We start from the raw sequence: 14,337 nt of genomic DNA on the forward strand, positions 1-14,337 counted from the left end.
TCCGTAATGTGGGGAGAATTAACTACCCACAGACACTGCAGAAAGTTCGTTGGATGGTGTAGCGTGTGCACTGTAGCGTGTCACTCCGCAGGTTCTACAGACTGACTTTACCCCGTCCAAACCCCGTTACTTCCGGACTCGGCCTGGTTTTTCCATCCCGTCCCCATATCAGTAATTCAGTATTATTGTTCCATTAGACTACCAGATTTACTAGTGATTGTTCTAAGACAACCCCCCCCCCTTCCCTCCCATTCAACCCACTTTATCTACTCACCTCTTCCCCCTCCCCCAAAGCCTCTGATCCTCTTTGCGACACCTGTCATTTCTCAGCTGTTCATGGCGTCCTCTCCGTTAGACCATGGCCCTATGAGTCTCTCCCAATCATCTCCTAGATCTTCTTGCGCCACGATCCCTCCTTCAGACCCGACTTGCTTGTCCTCACCCTCCGCGGCCCCACCACTATCAGAATCTCCGGTGCGCCCGCCTGTCCAGCGCTCTGCCACCGTTGGCGCCCTGCTCCTGCGCGATTATGCCCTGAATATCGATCCCTCCGAGACCACGAGCGACATCCATACCGATCATTCGACTTCCGGGCCGCCCGAGTGCCGTCGCGAGACTCGCCGTGCGTCGGAGATTATCCGCGAGGAGTCCGTAGTGCCGTCGCTTCCGTCGCCTTCGTTCCTCCACCTGCGAAAGACCGCCGCCTTCTCCGGCCACCAGAGGAACGCATTATCGAGTGATTCCATCCCTCGTCAGACCATCCTTAAAGCGCTCGCCTCCCGACCGTCCATTTCCGCGCAACAGAACCCCAACATGCCGCTGGCGGCGTCTCTGGGGCTCCTCCCTTCCAACTCCCCCAACCCCAACCCCAACCCCAACAACTCCTCCGACGAGCCCACGCGCCGCGCCTCGATCAACTCCTCCTCTCAAAAACTGTCCGCTGCCCTATCCAACCTACAACTCGGAGCCTATCTCGACCGGGCGGCCCCGTCGGCGCGATTGGCCCTGCAATCGCCCTGCTTCTTCCACCAACGCTTCGACGACGCCGTCAACATCCAGAAAGTGCTCGAGGAGATCACCGATGACGAGTGGCTGTCTCACTCGCGGTTGGTGCAGACCGCGACGGGCGTGCGGGAGGTGTCCAAGCAGCTGCAGCGCCGACCGATCAAACGCGCCGTCAAGACCGTCATGATCGTCACCAAGGCGCGCGACAACAGCCTGGTCCACCTCACGCGCGAATTGGCGGAGTGGCTGCTCTCGACGCCACGCTACGGGAACGAGATCGGGGTCAACGTCTACGTGGACGCGAAATTGCGCAACTCCAAGCGGTTCGACGCGCAGGGCCTCCTCGAGAAGGACCCGCGGTACCAGGAGATGCTCCGCTACTGGACGCCCGACCTGTGCTGGTCGTGCCCGGAGCGGTTCGACCTCGTGTTGACGCTCGGGGGTGACGGCACGGTGCTGTTCACTTCCTGGCTGTTCCAGCGGATCGTGCCGCCGATACTCTGTTTCTCCCTGGGCAGTCTGGGGTTCCTGACGAACTTCGAGTTCGAAAACTACAAAGATCATCTGAACGCCGTCATGGGCGATGTGGGCATGCGCGTCAACCTCCGCATGCGGTTCACGTGCACCGTCTTCCGGAAGGACCGGAGCAAGGGCGCCGAGGCCGGGGCCGTCGAGGAAGGGGAGCAGTTCGAGGTGCTCAACGAGTTGGTCATCGACCGTGGCCCGTCTCCTTATGTGTCTAACCTTGAGCTCTACGCGGATAACGATCTCCTAACCGTTGTCCAAGCCGACGGCTGCATCTTCTCCACTCCTACAGGTAAGCCTGACCTTCCCCCACCCGCTCGCCAAAGTATGTCGCGCCGACCTGAAAACTAACTTGTGACACAACAGGCTCAACCGCATACTCCCTCTCAGCCGGAGGCTCCCTCATCCACCCCTCCATCCCTGGCATCCTCCTCACCCCGATCTGTCCGCACACCCTCTCCTTCCGGCCCATGGTCCTCTCCGACACCTCCCTCCTCCGCATCGCCGTGCCCCCCGGATCCCGCTCGACGGCGTACTGCTCCTTCGACGGCAAAGGTCGTGTGGAGCTTCGACAGGGCGACTACGTGACCGTCGAAGCGAGCCAATACCCCTTCCCGACGGTGGTGTCCGGCAGCGGGGAGTGGTTTCAGAGCGTGCAGCGCGCGCTGCGGTGGAACACGCGCGGGGCGGTGCAGAAGAGCTGGTCGGCGGCGGTGCTGGACGGGGCGGACGAGTACGGCGAGGAGGGCGAGGACGAGGAATGGGACATCGACACCGACGCCGGGCTGGGCTGGACGGACAGTGGGCTGGGACCCAGTGAGGACGGGGACGCGGGGTCCACTAGTCCGATGAAGCGGCAGATGAGCATGCTGAGCATGTAGCTGCGTCTCCTTATGTCTTACTCCTCATTCTCTCATGGAGCGAGCCCACCGGCAGAGAACGGTGACATTTGAGTTTCTTGGTTATTGGGCGTTGGTTATACTTTGGTCAGACAACGGGATACATACGGACCAATTCCTTCTCGGGGTTTATTTCTATCGGTGCCAGAGCGAATGTGGTCTGATTGATATAGCATATATATTATAGACTTGGGATTAATTTCTTTGCTTGTCCCGAAGGGCGGGCAGAGATTGATGAATGCATAGACTTTAACAGAGTCCCCATGACTGGGAATTCCCCCTTTGCTGACAAGATCTAAGACACTGCATATATACTCAGAAGCTCTATAACCAGCTCTCAACCCATCCGATCATATACTCTACACCCCCGATCCTCAACCTAACCCCAGAGCCAGACGGACTCCACGGTAAATCACCAATCACAGCACTCAGCCAACAACCCCGCCAACTCCTCCAGATATTTCTTGTCTGTCTCATCAAAACCCGAAGGCTCCGTGCAATCGACATCAATAATCGCGACCGTCTACCAACAAATCCCGGTTAGCCAAGTTCCCACCCTCAACTCCAAATCCGACCCCACCCCCAGAACCAGAGAGAATCTTACCTCCCCACCCACAAGAATCGGCACGACAATCTCACTCCGACTGCTCGCGTCGCAGGCGATATGGCCCGGGAACTCCAGCACGTCCGGCACGACGACGGTGGCGCGGTCCTGCGCGGCGGTGCCGCAGACCCCCTTCCCGAAGCGGATCTCCTGGCACGCGGGGCGGCCCTGGAAGGGGCCGAGGAGGAGTTTGGGTTGCACGGTGGTCGCACCGGCGGCGGCGGCGGTGGTATCCTTGGACAAGGCCGGGAACTTGTCGCTGCGGATGTAGAAGCCGGCCCAGTTGACCGACGACGAAGGGGCGGGGAGGGCGGCGTAGGCGTGCCAGAGGAGGGAGGCGACGTTGGAGAAGTTGCTGTTTCTTTTAGCATCTTCCTCGCGGGAGGTGGAGGTGGAGGTGGTGGTGGAGGTGGTGGTGGAGGTGGAGGTACCTGACCTGTTGATAGGTTGTATGGTTAGTGAGGTTTCGATTCAATGGGGGGGAAAGGGGAGGCAGTACCCAGTTGCGCTGGTCGTAGACCAGGCCGCGGGCCTGTTCGAGGACCTGCGTGTAGACCTCGTCTTTGGAGGCGTTGGGGCCGAAGAAGGAGGAGTCTGCGTGAGGCTTGAGGGCAGTTAGTTTATGCTTAAGGTTGCGCAAGGCGTTGGGAAAGGCGGGATCGAAACCATGGTGAGGGTCTGGAACTGCACGACCGTTATGCTGGTGGAGTGTGTTTTGGTCAATTGACTGTGAATGAATGTACAGCGATGACGCTGCAGCAGAGATGAGTGAGGGGAAAAGAAAATCCCAAGTGGGGATTTTTGGAGTGCCGAGCCTGAGGAGTCCACGCCCACTTGCCGTATTAGGCAAGTCCTTCCACGGACCCCCTCGGACGGCATGGCTTATCGCGATAACCACCGTTGTGATCTAGAACTATAACTAGAACTATAACTATCGCTTCAACTGTCCATCCAGCTACCTTCCCGACTTCAATTCACCCTCAATTCCACCGTCACAATGCACCTGACCTCCTCCCTCCTCGTCGCAGCAACAGCAACGGCAACAGCAGCAGCAGCCCGAGAAATCATCTTCCCGCCCATTGCCGCCGTCCACAACCACCCCTCCAGCCAGTACGCCTTCCAGAATGACATCGACGTCAACAAAATCGACATTGTAACAGGTAGCCAATTCTCCGGACTCACCACCTTCGCCAATCTCCCGTACGCGAACTGCTTCGTCGAAGATGCGTCACTAACATACGATATCGCCTTCCTCGGCGCACCGTTCGACACCGTTCGTCCCCCCTCCTCGGCGTCTCCTTTCATTGCCCACCAACTCACAAAACCAGGCAGTGACAGGCCGCCCCGGCGCCCGCTACGGTCCCCAGGGCATCCGGCTGGGCTCGCGCCGCCTGGGCGGCTACGACATCTACACGGGGGAGAACGTGTTCGCCAGCTGGGCGAAACTGGTGGACTGCGGGGATGCGCCGTTGACGTGGTTGGACAATACGGTGGCGCTGAAGCAGTTGGATCTGGCGCATAAGGTTCCCTTCCGTTGATCCCCTCAAAGCAACAAAGATGAAGGTGGACTGATCAAATGATGTGGTAGGTCGTCTCCTCGCGCGGCACCAACACGACGACCAAAGGCCAAGTACCGCGCATCATCACGCTGGGCGGGGACCATACCACGACGCTGTCAGCGCTGCGGTCGACGTACGAAAAATGGGGGCCTGTGTCGGTGATCCATTTCGATAGTCATATCGGTATGCCTATCCTAAATCACCAATGATAAAGTAAAACACATAAAAAATGGAGCAAGCTAACATCAAGGTACGGAATCTAGATACATGGGACCCAGAAGCACTAGGTACATCCCCCCTCCCCTTTCGCCCACTCTCTTGTCAACACAACCCAGCAAGAACTAATTCCAACAAACCCAGGCGGAGGAATCTCTCACTACGCGTTCGTAACCGTGCCCCTTCCCCAACACACCCAACCCCCTAACCGAAACCCAGAGGCGTCAACCACGGGACCTTCCTCCATCTCGCGCACGAAGAGGTAATCCATCCCCCTTCAGCCCCCCCACCCCCCCCCCCCATCACTCTCTCCCCCCTCACTCAAGAACCAACTAACAAAGACAAGGGTCTTATCCGCAACACCTCAATCCACGTCGGCATCCGCGCGCCCGTCACCCGCCCGCGCGGCGCCGACCTCCGCAACGACCTCCGCTGCGGCTTCGAGATGATCAAGGCGCGCGACCTCGACCGCCGGGGCGTGAGCGGGGTGATCGAGCAGATCAAGGCCCGCGTCGGGGACAGCCGCGTGTACATCTCCGTCGACATCGACGTGCTGGATCCGGCGTTTGCGCCTGGTGCGTACCACCCCACTACCCTTCCTTCCTTCCACTTCTCTTCCGTCCAGTAAAGCAAGGTCCCCAAGAAAAAAGGAAGGGTAAAATAGAAAACTCGGTCATAGTCCAATACTGATTTTTCTTGGGATCGACAGCAACCGGCACCTCCGAACCAGGCGGCTTCTCGACCCGCGAGCTCCTCTCCATCCTGGACGGGCTGCGCGGGTTGCCCGTCATCGGCGCGGACGTCGTGGAGGTGGCGCCCATTTATGATTCGGCGGGCGAGACCACGACGCTGGCGGCGGCGGAGGTGGCGCGGGCGGTGCTGGCGCTGATGATCGCGGTGCCCGTTGAGGGGGCACCGGTTGAAATCGGGGTTTAAGCGCTTGCGTCACGGTATACATATGGCCAGGGAAGACGCGATTGTCGCTTAGATATAAAGATAAAGAGACAGCACTGCGCCGGGAATTTAAGTCATGCAGGTGGCGCAGGTGGCCTATATAATATACGAGTGTGGGGTAGAGCATTGCATGACATAGTTATCTCTGGTGTCGATATCATAGTGAAACCGAAACACTGAACGAAATCTGAGCGAAGGATCTATACTTTTTCTGAGGTTCATCATGTCAGCTACAGTTTCATACACTTGCTACACAATATGCGGTAGACTTGAAACAACACCCTGCACCTCCCAAACCACCCATAACTACAGCATACAACCAGACAAGAGAGTATAGAACGAACCCAAAGAAGAATCTATTCTCGACCCCAAATCCCCAATCCAGCTCCCAAAATCCGGATCCCCAAACCCCATAACCGGAGACAATAAATACATTCAGAATCCTAAAACCCTCGCTAACCAAGAACGCCACCCTTTTCTTCCTCTCTGCCTTCCCTCTTGTCACGCAATCACCACTCCACTCCCCCCAAGAATAACCCAGATATCACCACGAAAAACTCTCCTCATACAGATCCACCCTCAACCCAGCCCCACCCCCATCACCAGCACCCTGACACTCCCTCACCGTCCGCCTCACATCATCCCCCATCGCCCCGGGCCCACAGATACTCACCGCCATGGCACCCACCTGGCGCGCCATCTCCGCCCGCAGTATCTCGTCGAAGCAGGGTTTACCCGTGTGGATGGCCACGGGGACCGAGGACGGGGCCACGCTCGCCCAGGGGGAGCATTCCACCAAAAAGTCCTCGGGGCTGCTGGTGTCGGAGCGCGTGGGGCTGGCCTCGCTGCCGCTACTGGTCGTGCTGCCGATACTCCCCGCCGAGGCGGCGATTTTGCTCACGTAGATTTGGATGCCCAGGAAGAACTCGGGAAACTGGAAGTAGGATTCGCGTTTGCGGAGGGTGGCCATTTGCAGGGCGGGGTGGTTGAGGAGGGAGGTCATCCAGGGTTGGATCCAGGAGAGGTGGTCTTTTTTTTTTCTTGTTAGTTGGATGGAGAGAAGGGGAGGAGGGAATGAAGGGAAGGGTCAAAGAAGGGCACGCACCTAAACTCCTCACTACCCAGACCAAGGTCACGCGGCGGACCGCCTGGGTCTGCGAGGTGAGGTTGGTTACGAATTCATGGAGGTACGACATCGGGTGGGTGATGCCGATGCCGCCGGCGATCAGGAGGACGGTGCCGTATGAGGCTAGGGAGTGGAGGCCGCCTATACACAGTAAGTATGAATCACGCCGATGACACTGTAGGACGAGAAGGTGAAGGTGAATGTACCGAACGGCCCCTCCGCCAGCGCGGTCGCTTCGAAGCTCCCGTCGCAGGATTTGTGCACTTTCGACAGTAGCTTCCCCGTGAACCCGTCGCGGCGCTTGATCAGGAACGACATGGTCGTCTGCTGCGGCCCACCGAGTAGCCGGTTGATCGAGTCGTTGGAGCTCCGCTTCTCGGTCGGCAGAATGCTGCGGTCCGAGGAGGTCCAGGCCACGGAGAAGGGGTGCGAGGTCCACAGCCCCAGCGAGGGCAGGTACAGGTACATGTACTGCCCCGCCTTGAAGGTCCAGGGGCGGGCGAGCGCGACGTCCACGCGGGCGACGTCGCCCGGCAGAAGCTCCACGGTGGCCGTCGTGCGTTGCTTGCCGACGTTGCGCCAGAGGATGATGCCCAGGCGGGTGGCTCGCTAGACACAGCAGTGTTAGCTGGAATAGTTCTTGGAGAACAGTTGGAGCACTTCAGTGCGAAGAGGATGGCTTACATCAAAACCCCAGAGAATCAACGTGACCAACAGCGCCGTTTGCTGCGACATGCCACGCAGATGGTACCAAAGCCCCACCATGGACGCAATGGCCAGCAGGATATGCAAATGCAGGAACGCTTCGTAGAAGGCATGTCGGAGAGGCGAGATGGACTGCACAAGGATAGCCGCAAATGCGATAAAAGCCTTGCACATGTCAGCAATCCCCTCTCCACAACAAAGTGCAAGGCCTACCTACCGTCATACCATAGACGAAAAACGGTGTGTGCCAGACAACCTGTGTCACAGCAGACAAACTACCCACTATAGACTGATAGTCAGCGTGTGGTTCATGTCCTTATCAGAGATAGAAATATGACTTACACTCCTTCTGCCGAGGGATAATCGCCAAGACGACATGCACAATCGAGGCCGCAACAACCAAGCGCCCGGCCCAACGATGAATCAGATTGAACGTATCAAACTTGATCCCCAGCAGCGGGATCAGCGGGTTGTTGCGACCCGCCGCGAGGATCAACCCGGGCAGATTCAACACCGCCAGCGTGCCACTCGTATACTGAAGCTGGTACATCACCTCCTCCCACTCGGCCCACCAGTCCACCGTCGCGAAGAAGAACCCCACGTTCAGCGCAATATACACGGTCAAAAGAATCGCCTCCAGTCGCAGTGGGATGATCCCCATGTGGCAGCGCCCCACCCGGAACTCGCGACTATGCCGCGTCGACAGCAGCGGCGCATAGAAGACATGTTTGTTGAGCGCGGCGGACAGCGTATTGCTCCGCGCATATCGGTCCTGGTCGTCGTCTTCGCTCTCGAGTATCCGACGTAACCGGCGTCGATGTTGTAACTGTGTGTACAGGTTGCTGACGAAGAGCACGAACACTCCACCGGCGAAAATGAAGATCGGAGTCGCCAAGGAGACTTTCATTGGGGGATGAACATTTCGAAGCCGCGGGTGGTCCGGGTCATGGTAGTCTACCCCCATTTTGCTGTAGCAGTAAAGGCCGCCGTGTTGAAAGATTTGAAATGTCCTTGGATGTGGGTGGGTGGGTTGCGTGTGCTGGAGAGGGGAGCAGAGATTGGAGAGCGTGTGCGCACTTTCGCCAGGAAACAAGCGAAAGGCCTCAGATTAAAGACCAGTGCTCAAACCGGGAAAGCGCCGGTAGCCCCTTCTACATATACCAGCACTGGCAGTTGTGATTCTAGATCCATCTCCATCATGACGTGCAAGCGGCTGCATAGGGCACACCTCTTCATAACTATGCCGTCATCCATCGCTCTTTGCGCCTGGGGGGAGAGGGGGAGGAGCCATTGTATGTGCGATGATACCGTAGAAAGCGAGCAGCAAAGCAGACTCGGACGGCCGTCTCGAGACTCGGCGCTTTCATGCAACGGAAATGCATCGCAGCAGAGTCCAGCTGCGCAGAAAAGGCATTGCAACCTCAGAGGCCAGTGTGGGGGTTTGGTTGACTTTCCGTGGAATGTGTGCCTCCCTCCCCTCCCCTTGATTCGTCGGGGGGAAAATTCAAGGACTGCTTGGACCTGGCATAGTCGACAGGTACGCACACCCGGCAGATTGCCCGGTTAACCTTAACCTGCTTAGCCCGCCCAGCAAGACTTGGGTCTGCAAGCATTTGGCATCCGTCAAAAAGGTCTGTGGATGAGACAGAAGCGTGTGTTTGCGGGGCGATGGAACGGCAGCGCCGAAAACGGAAGGGAAATATGCGTCTCTGCTGCATCCGCCCTACCGGACCCTTCCCAAACCCCCCCAGTGCAGCTCTGCCTCTGCTGTCGCTTCAATTCAGGTTTTCTGCTGCTGGTATCCAAGCGACGTGGTCGTTATGACGTTCAAGCTGACGATAATTGACGACAAGGACCTGTCACAACACGTCCATCCGAGCTGAAGGGGGTGTTTTTCTTTTGTCCAGTACACAAATGTATCTCTCCAAATCACCAGTGCTTCAACCAAGCCCAATCTGTCCCGAGGTTAGACACGCCGTCTATGGTAGTAAAAGCCCATAGTAGAGTTTGTGACAGCTAAACTTACCAGCTCGTGGTGCTGGTTGCAGCCCCTTGCGGGTGGATCGAGGTCTGCCCGCATCCCTAGGGTAGGAGTACACAGGCTGAGAGCAAATCAATTGACGTCATGCAATCGAAGCACAGTCGATAGGTAGCTCAATGACACAACGAACAGCTGCGCCGATCTTCCTTCGATCAGGTAACATTATTGCATCGTGCGCGCTGTCTTTGGCGTGGAAGCCATTGTAACGTCGGGGACGGCAGGTGCATTGTTCCCTCCCGCTTAGGGCAACCGCCGCAGAAACCTCATGTCATCATGACTAGAAAGAGACTTAAAAGAGGCAATGTCTAGACCTCCATCGACCAGTCCAGCTTCGATGCCACGGTGGTTTTTCGTCCTCATAGGCAAGATGGAGTGTCGCTAAACTTGCTATCCTGAGCAGTGGGCTTGTGCTGTCATCGCTGCGCCTACCGATGACAAGTGCGGTCAAGCAGAGCAAAGCATTGCGACAAGGATTAAGAAGCAAGGAAGCGGAGAAGATATCCAGACCAGAATTTGTGTACGATGTGATGTTGGTACGGCACACTCGAACATCTCCATTGAACGTAGTTTGCCACTTTCCGGAGATTTATTTGACTTTGCCGTTCAATCTCGACCAGAGGATCTGACACAGCGACAATGCGCCTGATGTCTCACCACAAAAGGCAGTACCTGAGCCCCCATAAAACATGCTCACATTGTATTCCCTGCGTGGGTTTGTTACAAAGTCAAATAAGTGATCGCGATCCGTGTGTCCCGCATGCTCCGACAATCAGGAAAAATGCCAGGGGAAAAGCGGAAAAACATGAAGCCAACCTGAACTCGACATCAACCCAACGCCATTATTCACTGTTGTACAGATAGATAATCTATGAAATGACGACGTCCAAGAAAAACGTGGCCCCGGCCAAGACCTTCAAGTCGCATTAGGGCACTCAATATGTCGTAAGAATGAAGTGAGTATTAAGCATTATGGAGAAACAAAAACTGCGATGAATTGTGTGCCTTGATCGGTTGGATCCCAAAGAACGGGGAGGTATTGATTGCGTAACCCGAAGAAACAGACCCCCGGCACCGAAGTACCCCCCATTTCATTTATCCCTGCAGGAAAGCGATGTACGCCATTACAATTGAACAAGAAAGCATGTACATGTGGTATTGAGTCGACTGAAGGGCCAATCGTGGCCAAATCGTGAGATGTAACGTAACGGTGATATTGTAGAAAGCTTGTATTCGGAATTCAAACTCCCATAATTCGGTGACTGCCTCGCTCCAGGCTGCAGCCACTGCCATCATGGATAGAGAACAAGCTTCGGGGAGAAGATCTAGCACACTCCCGGGGCACGTGGCAGTCAAGCCCGTCTCGAGCGCCTTTTCTTCTTCTTCTCCTTGACCTGCTTGGCTCTGCTCTTCTCCTTCCGAACGGATGAATAGTCCGCCACGTCGACACCGGCGCTATGGCATAAGGATGTGCATTCATTTTCAATCACCTTCACAATCTGAGGAGTAAAGCCGTAGAATGCGGGGTTGTAGGCATTCCGTGCCCAGTAGATCAGTTCAGAAGCGACTCGGCCCAGGTTGGGAATGGACTGGGGCGAAACTGCCGGCTTCGGGGAGAAGCGGGGTTTGTCGTCAGCTTCGTCATCGGAGCAGAGCGAGGATGGGGTCGAGCTTCTGGACGCGGGGGAGGAGGGGGATGATTCAGAAGAAGACAAGTAATCCGTGTCCGAAGCAAGAACATGCAACAGATGGTAAATTGAGGCAAAGCCAATTAGAGTCAAATCGACAGGATCGAGTGGGAGCTGATTGAACCATGTGATCGCTTTCTGGATGGTGAAGGATGCGGGGAGAGAGGTGTCACCCGTGGTTCGTGCCGTGAAGATGGCCGCAATCATGGCACAGCGGACGGATATGGCGATCTCATCCCGCACGGAGACCGGAAGTGACGAATCTAGGAAGTTGGAGACTTGACTCTGCTGACTCTTTCCTTTGTCCTTGGGCAGCGCTGCCAGGACGGCTCCGATGTTGGTAGCACGATCATGGTCGAAAAACACCGCTTTCATGACTAGAGCGCGGGTATGAGCGGCAGATGGCTGGGGAGCAACGTCCAGAGCGATCTTGATCTTGGCTTTGAACAAGTCACGGCTCTTCTTCGCATCGGGCCCTCCAGAGCTAGCCTCGAAGTATCGGAGCAGTGCTCGCTGCAAGAGGTGGCTTGACCACCAGGCGGCAAGAGCGTCGAGGGAGGACCGAATCGCAGGATCTTCCTCCACAACATCCAGAAGGGCCTCGTCATCGTCGGCTCCCTCTTGCGTAGGGCGGTTCCATGTAAGATTCGCCGCACGTTGGACAACAGTGTCGATCATGACCTCATCACAGTCAAGCTGCAGTAGGGCAGCCAAATGACTCGGCAGGGCCTCTGGATGGTCTTTTGGCATGGCTGCGTGCATCTTGCGGGCAAGATCCCACTGGTAGCCGGCTAATGATCGTGCGACATCATTGGAGATGTGGAAAGTCCATGATCCGGGAACACCGACTCGCCACAGAAGGATGCGGCAATGTAGCGCCTTGAGCATCATCCGCATTGGACTGCGAGGCAGGGTTCCTGCAGCGAAGATGGTGAGTACCAACCTACTCTTGCTGATTTCGGGATCTCCCCCAGCCAGTTGCGCATCGATGGCGATATCCCATGACTTCACGCGGCCCTTGTCGTCCTCCACGGTAACCCCGGTGATGGAAGAGTAGAGTTTCCAACCCAGAAGACAGCGCAGCACATACTCGAAGCAGCGCGAGGTGACCACGTACCACTCATGGAAGAACCGATGACGCGGCACACCGACTTGCTGGATGCTCGTTAACCACGCTTGACGGCGGAAGTTTGATGACGATAGCGTTGCATCGGACATGAATGCAGTCTTGGATGAGCCTGGTTGACTTTTGGGCCCGGCATTGAAGAGGTATACAAACACCACAAAGGCACTACCAACGACCAGAGTTGCGAGGATAAGGAAGTGCGAGATGGCCCTTGCGTGCCACGAGTACCAAAAGCTGCGAGCCATTGCCATCCAGTACTTGACGGTCGGATTTTGCAGGCTGTTCAACAAATTGACGGGAAGCGCCAGCAGTCCCTTGGCGGTGGAATCTGTCTCTTTGTTGCTACCCATACCCTCAAGAACCATCAGACCAGCAAGAGCGCCGAGCATGTATTTGTTGGGGTAGTAGGAGCGGCTGCGACCTCCGCCACCCTGGGTGGGCCTATTGCCGTTGCTGTTGCCGTTGCTGCTGGGATATTGCATGTAGGACTGGGAAAAGGCGCTGTTTTTGGCAGCTGCTTCGTCTCGAAGGCGCTGGAAGGCATCTGGTACCTTCATCAACCCCTCGGGGGGATGCAGCGTTGTAGGAGAGTGATCACTCGGCGAATCTTCAACCTGTGAGAACACACTCGGGGATGAACTTGCCCCAGACTCGGTATAGTTACTGGGCGATGAGACAGAAGCGGTGGATGTGATCATTTGTTCCGCAGCCTTATCTGCTAGACGAAGTCGGTTCTTGAGGGCTGTGTTTTCCTCTTCAAGTCGTTTGTTGCGGATCTCCAGGTGGCGAATATACTCTGTTGCCTTCGATAGGATGGAAGCCTTGTTCAGTTTGCTGGCAGGGGTGACACCCTCGCCTTCGTCATCATCGATGATGCTGCCGGCCGCATTTTTCGAGGCTCGCAGGCTGGGGACGCTGTCTCTCAATTCGGCGATCTTTTCGTTGAGGTTGGCTCGGTACCGCTTTTCGATAACGTTGTGTGCTCGTTTTTTGGCGGGCATTTTCTTGCCCGGTGGCACGACGCCGCTCACGGTTGATCCGTCGTCGTCACTGCCTGACTTGCGTTTGCGGGTGATTCCGTCCGGGGATAATGGTGAGCCCGCTGCAGTCGACAGCGTCGATGGCATCTCGGCTCCACTCGAGTCGCCCTTGGAGTTGGTCATACTGTTGTACCCTCGATCGAAGAAGGAGTCAAACGGGAGGTTCGTGCAGTCGAGAGAGATGTCGGGTGAGAATTCGGATTTGTTGAAGAAGGCGGTGCTTGGATTACCGGTTGATGTGTTTGGTGAGGTGAAGGCCAGATCGAACGGTGAATGGGAGAGCTCTTTGACACCCTCTGCGAAGCCTTGATCATCCCATCTCATCCATTGTGTCCAATCTTGAGTGGCTTCGTCCGTGGTGGAGGATGGGGCAAAAGACATTGACTCGGCCTGTGAGTCTCTGGAGTTTCTCTTGTTGGTGTTAGGGGAGAAGAGCTGGAAGTCGCTCCCCATGCTGGGCATTGCCATCTTGTCCAGCGGCCAGGGCCGGGACCATGAATTGCAAGTGGTCAATCAAAGCACGGCAATATTCAACCGCGAGCGGGGCTTCCAAGCTATTGCCTGAACTCGAGTCAGTTTCTGATACGGACAGTCGACGATATGGGCGAAGACGAGGTCATGGAAGTTGACACTGTTTGAAAGGACATACCTGAGAAGGGTGTGGTCAGGAGCCGGCTAGGTGCGGAAAGAAGTCGCGTAAGGCGAATAAGTTAAGCCAGCGCTAACCAACCTTAGATTGCGAACAGTGGAGTAACCCAAGGACAATCGGTGATGGTGATGGTATACTGAAGACAGTAGGGACAGTGGAGGGTGAAATCCAGCAATCTACTGAGTACGATAGCGCCGGGGGGG

At 56.4% G+C, this 14,337-nt stretch overlaps 5 protein-coding genes across 5 annotated transcripts; 2 read left to right on the forward strand and 3 right to left on the reverse strand.

Annotated features, from left to right (window-relative positions):
- The first annotated feature begins 245 nt into the window (after positions 1–245).
- On the forward strand, positions 246–2,709 carry BO95DRAFT_447851 (putative NAD+ kinase Utr1). Its single transcript, XM_025587714.1, has 2 exons — positions 246–1,822; positions 1,897–2,709. The coding sequence occupies exons 1-2, from the start codon at positions 367–369 to the stop codon at positions 2,409–2,411; spliced, it is 1,971 nt and encodes a 656-aa protein (XP_025437030.1). The 5' UTR covers positions 246–366; the 3' UTR covers positions 2,412–2,709.
- Positions 2,710–2,841: 132 nt separating this feature from the next.
- On the reverse strand, positions 2,842–3,637 carry BO95DRAFT_375444 (GAF domain-containing protein; the record flags this gene model as incomplete). The annotated part of the gene is made up of 3 exons (XM_025583144.1): positions 2,842–2,952; positions 3,034–3,408; positions 3,533–3,637. Coding segments are annotated over 3 exons (591 nt in total), but the record flags the coding sequence as incomplete, so codon positions are not given.
- A 371-nt stretch (positions 3,638–4,008) lies between these two features.
- Positions 4,009–5,921, forward strand: BO95DRAFT_424692 (agmatinase). Its single transcript, XM_025584686.1, has 8 exons — positions 4,009–4,306; positions 4,362–4,556; positions 4,622–4,775; positions 4,856–4,879; positions 4,953–4,974; positions 5,028–5,070; positions 5,155–5,383; positions 5,518–5,921. Exons 1-8 carry the CDS (start codon positions 4,031–4,033, stop codon positions 5,742–5,744), a joined length of 1,170 nt encoding a protein of 389 aa, XP_025437032.1. The 5' UTR covers positions 4,009–4,030; the 3' UTR covers positions 5,745–5,921.
- Positions 5,922–6,306: 385 nt separating this feature from the next.
- BO95DRAFT_468736 (ferric reductase family protein) lies at positions 6,307–8,557 on the reverse strand (the record flags this gene model as incomplete). Its single annotated transcript, XM_025589382.1, has 6 exons — positions 6,307–6,791; positions 6,868–7,029; positions 7,095–7,497; positions 7,573–7,758; positions 7,811–7,875; positions 7,936–8,557. 6 exons carry the CDS (start codon positions 8,555–8,557, stop codon positions 6,307–6,309), a joined length of 1,923 nt encoding a protein of 640 aa, XP_025437033.1.
- Positions 8,558–10,966: 2,409 nt separating this feature from the next.
- BO95DRAFT_447856 (basic helix-loop-helix domain-containing protein) lies at positions 10,967–14,217 on the reverse strand. Its single transcript, XM_025587715.1, has one exon. It carries the CDS (start codon positions 13,951–13,953, stop codon positions 10,984–10,986), a length of 2,970 nt encoding a protein of 989 aa, XP_025437034.1. The 5' UTR covers positions 13,954–14,217; the 3' UTR covers positions 10,967–10,983.
- Between the last annotated feature and the right edge of the window lie 120 nt (positions 14,218–14,337).

The sequence above is a fragment of the Aspergillus brunneoviolaceus genome (genome assembly GCF_003184695.1).
Source record: "Aspergillus brunneoviolaceus CBS 621.78 unplaced genomic scaffold BO95scaffold_99, whole genome shotgun sequence".
Taxonomy (NCBI): domain Eukaryota; kingdom Fungi; phylum Ascomycota; class Eurotiomycetes; order Eurotiales; family Aspergillaceae; genus Aspergillus; species Aspergillus brunneoviolaceus.

What these genes read in the sequence shown, in the direction of transcription:
- BO95DRAFT_447851 (XM_025587714.1), top strand. Translation starts at nt 367, where the DNA reads ATGAGTCTCTCCCAATCATCTCCTAGATCTTCTTGCGCCACGATCCCT. An exon ending in CATCTTCTCCACTCCTACAG is followed by an intron (nt 1,823 to 1,896) that starts GTAAGCCTGACC and finishes GTGACACAACAG; the next exon opens with GCTCAACCGCATACTCCCTC.
- BO95DRAFT_424692 (XM_025584686.1), top strand. Translation starts at nt 4,031, where the DNA reads ATGCACCTGACCTCCTCCCTCCTCGTCGCAGCAACAGCAACGGCAACA. An exon ending in TCGGCGCACCGTTCGACACC is followed by an intron (nt 4,307 to 4,361) that starts GTTCGTCCCCCC and finishes TCACAAAACCAG; the next exon opens with GCAGTGACAGGCCGCCCCGG. An exon ending in TCCATCTCGCGCACGAAGAG is followed by an intron (nt 5,071 to 5,154) that starts GTAATCCATCCC and finishes AACAAAGACAAG; the next exon opens with GGTCTTATCCGCAACACCTC.
- BO95DRAFT_447856 (XM_025587715.1), bottom strand. Translation starts at nt 13,953, where the DNA reads ATGGCAATGCCCAGCATGGGGAGCGACTTCCAGCTCTTCTCCCCTAAC.